Source organism: Geospiza fortis, unplaced genomic scaffold, assembly GCF_000277835.1.
Source record: "Geospiza fortis unplaced genomic scaffold, GeoFor_1.0 scaffold130, whole genome shotgun sequence".
NCBI lineage: Eukaryota > Metazoa > Chordata > Aves > Passeriformes > Thraupidae > Geospiza > Geospiza fortis.
The window spans coordinates 2,228,584-2,239,326 of NW_005054300.1; the positions used below are offsets into that span (position 1 = coordinate 2,228,584).

General features: G+C 45.5%; 1 protein-coding gene across 1 annotated transcript in view; it reads right to left on the reverse strand.

The window, feature by feature from the left end:
• MXI1 (MAX interactor 1, dimerization protein) overlaps positions 1-10,743 on the reverse strand; it is a 57,838-nt gene that overhangs the window by 34,202 nt on the left and 12,893 nt on the right. The window contains exons 2-3 of the mRNA XM_005417320.3: positions 10,710-10,740; positions 9,867-9,999 (exon numbers count right to left, since the gene is read on the reverse strand). Coding sequence (XP_005417377.1) covers positions 9,867-9,999; positions 10,710-10,740 — 164 coding nt within the window. The remainder of the gene's footprint in view (positions 1-9,866; positions 10,000-10,709; positions 10,741-10,743) is intronic.

A 10,743-nucleotide genomic window follows, 5' to 3' on the forward strand; every position in this document is an offset into this window, starting at 1 on the left:
CAGGAATGTTGTTTGCATTCAGTGCTGCAGTCTGGGGCCAGCAAAGAAGTGCCCAGCTGGCTTCCCTCCCCACTGTGCAGGCTGGGAGCAAGTGTGCTGGTGTGGGCTTTTTCCTGCACCACCTGAGACCCTACATGCTCATCCTAGCCCCAAATATTAGAGGAAAACTGTCCTCATGCAGGGCCCTGTACAGCCAAGAGGAACTGGGTTTGCTGAACAAGCAGCTATTCAATATTTTGTTTTCTCTTCATTGTTCAACGTGTGGCCTCAAGCCAAGCCCTGCTCTGAATACAGAACTGGTGCTTTCCTCACAAGCTTTTTGACAGGCTCACTGACAGCAGTGGCTGGGCAGTTCACAAGCACATTTATCGTCACGCATCCTCACTTTCCAAACTGAAAGCTAAGAAACAGGGAAATCAGAATTGCATCTTCATGTCTCTCTGAGCACTTCCATGAAGACCCCCAAGGACTTTGTTTTCTGGGCCACTTTGCATGTTCTAAGCACAAACCCTGCTGGTGCCCCCCCCGTCTGTGCACCACCAGCACCTCCACAGTCCAGATTCCAGGTTCATATCTTGGAAAAAATCAGTGTGAGGAACAGACAGTTTGGGGTTTCCCATAACAAGCTGGCCTGAAAGGGGCTTGCTGACTGGACACCGGGCAGCTGACAGCAGCCAAAAGTGAAGCAAGTTCTCCAAAGTGTATTCATTGCTCCATTTGTCTGCCTTCTAATTCCTGTCACAAGTCCTACAGAAACCACTTCCTTCTCTTCCCAGCCCACAGTTAACCACGTCAAAGGGGGCTGGTACACACAGATCAGACACAAAGGCTGATGTATGTTCACTTGGTGAAGTACCTCAGCCATTTCAGTAGAGAAACCCTAGTCCATGCCCCCTGGAAATGCAGCAGATGACATCTCTAACAATTTAGAACTCAGACAATCCAGGTAGATTCTCACAAGTCAAGAAGAAGAATATTTTTGCCTTCACCAAGGCAAGACTCTTGTCTGTGATCCATGATGCAAGGGAGTTTGAGCTTCTTGTAAACAGATTCTTGCCTTTTTTTAATATATTGACAAAACTGTGTATTTCATGATCTGCTGAAGAAAAATGTCACCATGCACTTCCAAGCTCTCCCATGCACAAGGAAGAGCATGACAAAGAATGAGGACAGAAAAATACAAACATTTCTTTATGTGGTCCCTGTCCTGCTGACTTCCAGCAGGATATGTGAGTCTCACTACATGGTCAGGGACTTGGCCCCTTCCAAGGCCACATCAGAACCAGTATCCCAGTTGCTGGTACCTGCATTGCAGTGGTTCACAGAAAAAGAATAAAGACACGGGAGGCAATTTTCAAATCTACCTAGAAAACTTAGGGCTTAGGTCTCATCTTCTTTAAAACAGTTACAAGCTCTGAAACATCTATAGCTTCTAGAAAACAGGATTAGAAAAGTGTGTGCATTACCCCAATGTACAGATGGTGGGAACCACATAATGTGCAGATGGCAGGAGCCATGTAGGTCATCTGACGTGCCCAGATTGTGCAGCCTTTCGGCAGCAGACTCAGGAAATGATCCAAGGCCCAGCATGCCAGGCCCTTGCCCTGTAACGTGCTTCTTCCCACACATAACATTACCCTTTTGAGGAAGATGGTCACTTCCAGAAATAGCCTAGGCAGTGCCCTCTGCAGTGCAGCAGTCTGTTTGGGGAACATGTACTTCTCTGCAAACACCCATCTTGTGCCCTCAGGAAACTGCCTTCAGATGCACTGGGGAAAGTGAGGGTTTTTGAGTAAACACCACCTGACTGAACTGCACTTTGTTTGAAAAGAAACTGATGGCATTTATATGGCTGTGGGCCAGGCCAGACTTCCTTCACTTCTATTTAGGCTTGTTAGTTATCTCTCATGTTACAACCATACTGCTGCAATACTGTGCCTGGAGATGAAGGCAGGGGAAAATATACTTTAAATCAGGAAAATACATTGACAATGCTGTTAGCTGCAAGCTGTACTAGGGAAACTGAGGCACAAAGACTCCACAGGCTGTAAAAAAATCAGGAAGAGAACTCAGATGTCCTTATGTCTGGGACTGTATTCTGTCAACAGGGACACACTCATCCAGCATTTGGGAGATCCACGGAAAAGAGAAGGCTGAGAAAAATGGAAGAGCTTCGATTTCTTCTGTTCTTACAGTTCTGGCTCACAAGCAGCATCAACCATGAAGGCTGCAAGGTGGCTACCTCCCACAGCTCCCAGATGGCCAGGCTGCTTGTAAAGCAGTTCATGAACTGCTGCACTTTGTAGCCTCACTGTTAAAGGCAAATCAGAAGCTGAGCCATGTTACCTTACCATGCCTATATGCAGCTTTAGGGCTGCCCAGGCACCCGGGCAATGACCCCTGGAGCAGCAGTCCCAACAGCAGCAATCCCAATGTCATCTGTCCTTTCTCACAACTTCTCCCGCCTTGATGTCCCTTCTTGATGGTGTAACAGATGGTAGGAGATAAATGAGAAGCTTTCAGAAAATAATCGACTATTTTATGGAGAGGAGCTTTAATCAAAACTGAGGCAAAAGAATTGCTCTCAGTCCACATGCCTGCTTGTCACAGAGCAAGCAGCAAAGCATAAACAAGTAATTAAGATAATATTGGAAATCATCTAAGGCTACTTCAAACTGGATTCATAAAGCAACAGAACTGAAGTGACATCACTTTCATAACAGAGAATGAAAGGACTGAAAGTACAGTAGGGAACACAGAAAAGAGAGATGGGAATATATCCAGCAAGATGGAAAAAGCAGGCCTGTTCTCTCTGAGCTGATCAACAAGGCAGTGTCTCATAGAGAAGAGATCCAGGCAAAGGCCAGCCAAGTGCACAGCCCCAGAGACCCACAGCCTCTGATCAAGAGAGCCCAAAATAAGTCAACAAAAACAAATCCTATCTTTGTTGGTTCAAAGAAGGTAGGGAGTAAGAGCCAACACTCTCAGGAGGAGAACAAATAGCAGCCAGTCTCTGAATTTGGGCAGAAGTTTGTCAGGAGGGATCAGGAGATGATGAACAGCAGGAACTCCAACAAGCAAGACAATTAACTCAGCAGCAGGACATTGACCAGTCTGTTTGGGTCAGAAATAGAAATGGATCTGAAAGCTCCATCAGGAGCAGGAAAGGAAAAAGTCAATCTTACCTACAAACAGGAGAACAGATGGAAACAACACTACAGGTGACAACCAATTCACTGCCGAGCACAGCACCAGGTCAGGTTAAACAAAAGCATGAAGGATAAATCCCTGCATGTGTTGTGGATGAAACATTACACAGAGAAGATATAAAAAGGGTACAAACGTGCTGAGATGGGAAGAAAACCAAAACAACAGACAAAGAAGGAATATGACTTAACCCAGAGAACTGCCGGTACAGTGAATACAATGGAAAGAGAAAACAAGAGAATTGTGGGAACAGTTGACCAGGTTTGGCCCAAATATCCTCCCCACCATCCCAGGACACTAAATTTCTCTAGGGGTTGGGTCTAAGAAGCTTCACATTTCAAAAGACCCTGAGAACATAAGAAAATGTGAAGTTTCCTGCCATCAGACCAGCACTGTGATCAGTGATGCAAATCAGCCCACGGCAGCTGCAGCACAGCTCTAACTGGGCAGTGCTGCAACACCAACAGCACGCCCTGCCTGACTCCCACTGCTGTGAAACAACACTCCTGTAGAGGATTCCCCCACACCTGGGAGGACAAAGGGACCATGAGCCTTCAGCCACACATAGTGACACTTCACAGCAGACAGACGCTGCAGCAGAGAATTACAGTTCGGTTGCAGATAATATCAACCCCTGGGCCTACTTCTAGTTTACACAAAGGCCTCTTTGCACAACTTGGATAGTCTAAAGAGAACACAAATTACATTTTACAACTACTGAAAGTACAAAGTATAAATTGAGCCCAGAATTGTGGGTTTCTGCATAGACTCCCTGCCACCCAGATATCCCTATACATGGCTTTACTGCTAATACTCAAAGGAAAACAGGAACTGCAGCTCTGCAGGATCTTCTTCCTTGGAGGCTTATAAAGTAAACAGGGTGACAAAGAGGAACACAGTAGGTTCCCCCATGGAAATTGCTACATCAGCTCTTGCACTTCTGGAGGCCTCATTCCTCACCAGGGAGTGGGGTTTATGCTTCTCATGCCATTTGCTGGGTTCACCCCACTTTCTGTGATTTCCCTGGTAACCTGCCAGCTGTACTGCAAAGCCAAGCACCACTGAGAAGACACTGCACACAAAACCTCACCTACATGGGGTACCTTTGTTTTCCAAATCATGTCAGGATCTCACACCATGGCAGGTTCAGAAACTCCAGCATCACTGGGAATTGCTCATGTACACTTGCTGATTGCACAGGGGCAAATGTGCAGAGGGGATGTGCTGAGGCTGAACAGAGTTCAGTAAGGTCTACCTGTCAGCCTTCTCTGAGCACCTGTATGCAGGTACAAACCTACAAAGACAGTGGGATTTGAAGATGGGGTGTTTTGCCTCTTGTGCATGGACCACCAACCCAGCTTCTCAGCCCAACATTTATACTGTCATTATGCTTTCTCAAAAAGAACTCCTGCACATACCTCACTGTACTCAATACTGCTGGCCAGTCTCCCTCAATATCTCTAAGAGAAAAGCAATCCTTAACAGCTCAGCTTCCCTTTCTTGAAAAATTAACCAGCATATTCAGGTATACCCTCTACTGGGAGGCAAGATCCTGACTCCAACTATGTGCAGACAAAGTTTCAAGAGCAGATGAAGATTCCAGATACTAATCACACTGCTTGTGCATGATCAAAATGAAGCATAACTCAAAACTTGGCACAGCAGATCTCTCACAATCTCTTGTTTTACCCGTGTGGATTTGTACTCTATAAAGCAAAGCCAGGTCCTGAGCCACGAATAGAGCTTCACTACAAGGCACTACAAGGCTGGAGGCAGAAAGCTTCCCCCCATATTACACAAGGGCCAGATTCTAACCCACCTACACACAGCGAGTCAAAACTCAACTCCCACTAGCTGTGGAGCGAGGCGTGATCCAGTGCAAGAGGATTAAAAAAAAACCAAAAAACTCACAAGCAAATAAACAAAGTATCATCCAGAAACAAGTAACAACTATAGACCCAAGGAAGCAGGAAAGCTGTGGACAGAAAGTCTCAGACACCAGGTCTCTGGGACATGAAGATAGGGGTGGGGGCTTTGTGCAGAAAAATAGATCAACAAGAGCTGACACAGCAATTTGCTCTTTCAGCAATTCCTTACACAAGACAGGCAAACCACTCAGCCACCTGCACAGCCTCTCTCCCAATAAAATCATAATTACAGTACTGTCCTAACTCCAGAGGCTCCAGGAAGGACTGAAAATTGCCAGGTACTCAGTCAGCAGCACGATGTGGGGGGAGGAGGGTGGAAACCTCCTTTGACAGAAAAGATAAAACATACTGAAACTGTGCAATGTTCACCAACCCCCCTACTCCTCCCCTGCACAGTGAGGTACAGCTGCACAGCACTACTGCTGTGGTAAATCAGCTCTCTTGTGCACCAGACACCCAAGGCTGACTTGCAGATTCACCTGCGGCCACACCCTTTGAGCTTCTGCACCCATGTTTGTGAACCTGTGCCACATTAAGCCATCACCTAAGGCACACAGAGTACCTAATGCACAGCTACACACCCACCCCACAGTCCTTGCTCTGGGACACTGTGAGCAAACCAAGCTTAAAGCTAAGCATACCTGAAGGTTTTAGCAGTACAGTCCCTGTATTGACCCTCAAGAGAGAATTTCAAAGGATAAGAGACCAAAGGTCTACAGAGAAGTTCAGCACAAAAGCAAGTGATGGGATTTACAAGTGGAAAAAAAGTTTTATGTGGGTAAATGAGAGTGCAACGACAGAGAAAATGAGGAGCTGCACCAGCAGAACAGCCAGAAGGGCAAAGAAACCCAGACACCCAGATTTCCAAGATAACATGCCCAAAATGCCTTACCATACTCATCACTGCTGCTGACTCCAAGCTCTGCAAGCAACCTGCTAGCAGACTGTAGGTGTCTGAAAGGCCCTTGGGAGGCAGTGCCAGACACAAGGGAGGATAATGGGAAGAGAGGAAAATGAAACGAAAAAGAAACTGGACAGAGATCAAACCCTCCCCCATGGAACTGAGCAATAGATTATTTGAGAGCCCTTAACAACATGGGCCTCCTGGGAGAGCTGAGGGCTCCCAGTGCTGCTGGGAGGATGCTTGGTATTTCCCTAGGATTAGACCAAAAAACAACAGACTTTCTACATGCCTGAGAGCCTAAATAAAAACAAAACACAAATGACAACCTAATATTGTAACGCAATTTCAGATTTCGTTATAAATCTTAACTTCATTAAATTGAGGGCATTATTGGGGGAAAAATAATTTAGCAACCCTACTGTTTATTTTATTTCATGCTGACACAATGATTTAATTGATTAAAAAGTCTTCTCAATTATTTTCCAAAATGTATAAATATCAAGCCAGGCTAATCCTAACTAAATATAATGAACCTTTCAAATAATTGGGTCTATTAGAACTGCACATGTAGAGTCCATGACAGCAGTTTCCAGTGACATTGAGTGCAATTTAATGTACCCACAGAACTGCACTCCAGCACAGACTACTTCACTTCCCTAGCAACGTTTTAGAACTCAGGTTCTGCCCGAGAAACATCTTCTGAAGAAAGTAACATTAAATAAGTGATACTACATGCTGCAACAAACCTCTGTTCAGTTTTCATCCCATTCCAAAAACCAGAAGATAATTTTGTCAAGAGCAAATTTAAGGAGGCAATATTCAATTCAAATGTAACACATGTTGGCTACCTTGGGTCTTTAATTTGCTTGGGTTTTTGCTTTTATCTATGTGTTAAGTAGAATTTGTTAAAAAAAAAGTTTCCCTTGTCTATTATAAACACCAGGTAACAATGACTGTGATTCTCCAATTATTTTCTGCAGGTGGATAATTTCCCATATCAAAATATACCCAACTAATGCAAAACTGTATTTTTAAATACATTCATGTTTTAACTCAAACTCACTATATCTTTCAAATATCTGCACAAAACACTGCACATTCATGTAGATAATGACTGCAGAGGGAAGCCCTCTGCAGCAATCTCCATGCTGTTGGTTGCACAATGGAGACAAGCAAAGTAAAAGAGAACCTGAGCCACAACATCCTTCCTTAAAATTGCAACACATGAATTAGAAACTATGAAGCAATTTTTTCCTCTTATCTGCACACCCCTATTTGGGGTAGAAAATAATTATTTTGCTGAGACTGTGAGATCACCACAGTTCTGTAAGAATAAGAATTGCTCCACCACTGCCATCCAGAACTGGGCTGTCTGCTCCTCAGAACTTTCTAGGTGTTTGTGCAATGACAGCACAGAGCCTGTTGGGAGGAAATAGCTGTCATTTCTGGGCTGCAAATACTGAAGGGAAATACTTGGAATTAAAATATTAATCAAACAAGCAGCCAGGCTTCATAAATACCCTGTACCACAAAATCATGGATTATTTGGTTCAATATAGACCATCAACAAGGTACATATGCCAATTTGTAAGAGAATTTGTAAAAGTGGATAAATTAAAAAAAAAAAAGGAAAACATTGTGGCTTTCCCAAGGTTGCTTGAGAGACATTTTTACAGGAGGCTGTTTTATTACAAGATCTGCATGAAATCTGAATGCATTATTCCTCTGCACTAATGAAACATTTTGAGACAAAAGCAATCAAAGAAAATCTCTTGTCCACACATGAAATGTAAGTTTTGTTCCTCATCAAGGCCTTGATATTTAATTCAAAGTCCATTCCAACTCCACCAGACAGAACTTACTGAATTGCCCCTTTGATTTTAACAGGAAGAGATGATACAGAGCCTTCCTTAAACAAGGCTGATGCTATACTCAGCATCACACAAAAGACACTGCAGTGAATTTGGAGGCACCCTAAACTTCACAGTTGTCACTTCCCGGCACTTCAGCCATCTGGAAGGCCTGCCATCTCCTACAGCAAGTGCAAGCTGCTACGACTTGTGCTAAAAGAAACTTCCATTTCTAACTGTGCATGTAAGGTCTGAGCTCCCCAAAAGACCCACTCTGGTCCCTGCCTGGAGCAGACCTGACACTGGTCATTCCCTGAGGCTGAAACAACCACAGGAGGAAACGCTCTGGGTAACAACGCTCTCACTCTTAACATTCAATTTGGCCTCATAAAACCTTGCATAAAGAAGGTTTAAGTAAGACTAGAAAGTACCTCTTCTGCTTCTCTGCTGCCTTTCCCCCCATAGGAACATATTCAGCCTGTCAGGCTCAAGGGCCCAGCGGGCTGGTGTCAGCACAGAGCTGCCCCAGGAGAGCTGTGCCTGGAGCTTTGTGCTGGCAGGGCCTGCTGAGCACCCTGGCCCCAGGGACTGGGAGTGCTCTGCATCCCTCTCCAGCCTACAGGCTGCTGGATTCAGTGCTAAGGAGTTCCTGAGGGGGATGTGCTTCCAGCCCTCCTCTGGAGAAGGGCAGGTTGCCATGACAAAGGCCTTTGAGACAAAGAGGTGTGGGATGGAAAAATAGTATGTGGGAAACCTAGAGAGAAAAATACCGACCTCAATTCAGCATTTGCCATCATTTTCCAACACAAAGTCACAGGACTGGGGGCTTTGGTTCGTGATAAACAGTAAAGAGCTACAAATGCCCTCAAATTAGGGGAGGCTGGATGAAGTAGAGAAGCAAATACAAACACTGAGCATACAAAGAGCTCAAGATATGCTGATCCTGATGAAGAAAACTTCCCCACAGCAAGGCGTCCTAACATAGCTTCAAACAACCTTTATTATCAAATGCTGCCGAAGCAGAATCACGGCAAGCAAAGGCACCTTCCCCTTAGGCCTTTACAGGTCCTTCCCAATGGCCTTAAGAAAGCCTTAATCACCTGAGCCACCTGCCACCATTTTATGGATTGCACAGGCCTTGCTGCATTAAAAGCAAGCTTGCAAGTGCCTTTTCAAAGGCATACTTTATGTTTCTAAAGTTTCTCTATCCCAGAAGGTCTCAACAAGGTCTGAACAAACCTACAGAAGGTAGCAAACAAAAATAAAAAGAACAGGAATGAGAGGGAAGAGGCAAATGCAACCACAGCACCAGCCAATAGGCTTAATCCTATTGTCTTCTAGATTTAAGAAACCAAAAAACATGCCATTGTAAAATAAGAAAAGTGTCAAAATCATGGAGTTCTACAATTACCAAGCTACCAAAAGCTGGGAAATCCCACTGCCCTGAAAGGCAGACTGAAACACAGCTTTGTTTTCCTGAACTGCATTTTTAACATGTTGTACATTGCAGTCAGTCATCTCCCTCTCTCCCATTTGTTGTAGGGGATCCATTTCAAAACATTTCCTCGCTTCAAATCATGCCTGTCATTACAATCCCAAAGCACCCAGGCTGCACATGCACTATCCCTTAAAAGCAGTGATTTCTGGGTTGGAAAAACATCAGCTGTATATAATGGGAAAAGCTATTGGCTACCTCCTCCCTAAACCTTATGAACAGATCTCCCTATTCCCCTTCCCTCTGCAGCATCTGAGACTTGGCATGGTGTCAGCTGGCAGTGCCACTTCAGATCCAGCTCCCGTGTCCCCTCTTCTTCCAGCGCTATGGATCCAGAACGGACGCTGCACTTGTGTGCCCCAGCTCGGAATCCCTCTAGCTGTTCAGACTCTTCCCATTTTTCCAAGAGAGCAAGTTTCTCTCCACTACCTCCAGCTTTCTTCTGCAGCTCTGACCCCCAGGCAGCCCTGCCCACACTGTACCTGGTGGCAATACTGGCAATGCTGCCACTGCCGCTGTATTTCCGTGCCCGGCTCAGCCTCCGCGTGGGCTTTGGGTCTTGTAGTCCAGGGCTTGGAACTGAGGGGAAGGTCGAGGCATAGCCGTGCTCACACTCTGCAAGAGAATCAACAGGCAAGGCATTAATAACAAAAACCAACAACAAACCAAAAAAAAAAAAAAAAACAACCCAAAAACAAAAAGGAGAGAAAAAAAAATAAAGAAGTCAGCAGGCAGGCCTCACCACTAACCTGTTGGCCTAGCTGGGGAGGCCCTTAATCACAACAGCTCAGGGAAATGACTGAGGATATATTCACTTCACAGGGAAGTGGACTGGGGTAAAGGGAGGAAGGGAAGTATAAAGTCTCTGCCAACCCTGGAGGAAGATCGCCACCACTCAAACATTGAAAATATTAAAAAAACCCAAAACACGACAGTCTAGAGAGTGCTTCATCTCTCTCCTCCTGCCCAACCTATCTGAATCAGGCAAACCAGATGTATTTCACTGTGCCACTGACGCCTCTGCTGAGCCAGAGCCACCCACCACCATCCCTCCTGCCCAGTGGAAAACTTTCACACCAAATACCCCCTTTTCCTCCCAGAAACCACATCCACGTCAACCTCCCCCACTCTGCAAAAACATTCCACCTCATCCACCACCTTCAGGAGGGCTCATCAGCCCTATCCTTCATTCAGCTGGGGATTTACCACCATCCCGCCAGCAAACACCGGCTCTGATCCCTTCTCGGGGTCACTCTCGCCCCTCGGTGGGGATCTGACCCCAGACCCGTTCCCCTCACGGAGGGCACTCATCCTCCGCCCATTACCTCTCTCCCTTCGCTCCAGATACTCGGCCGCCTC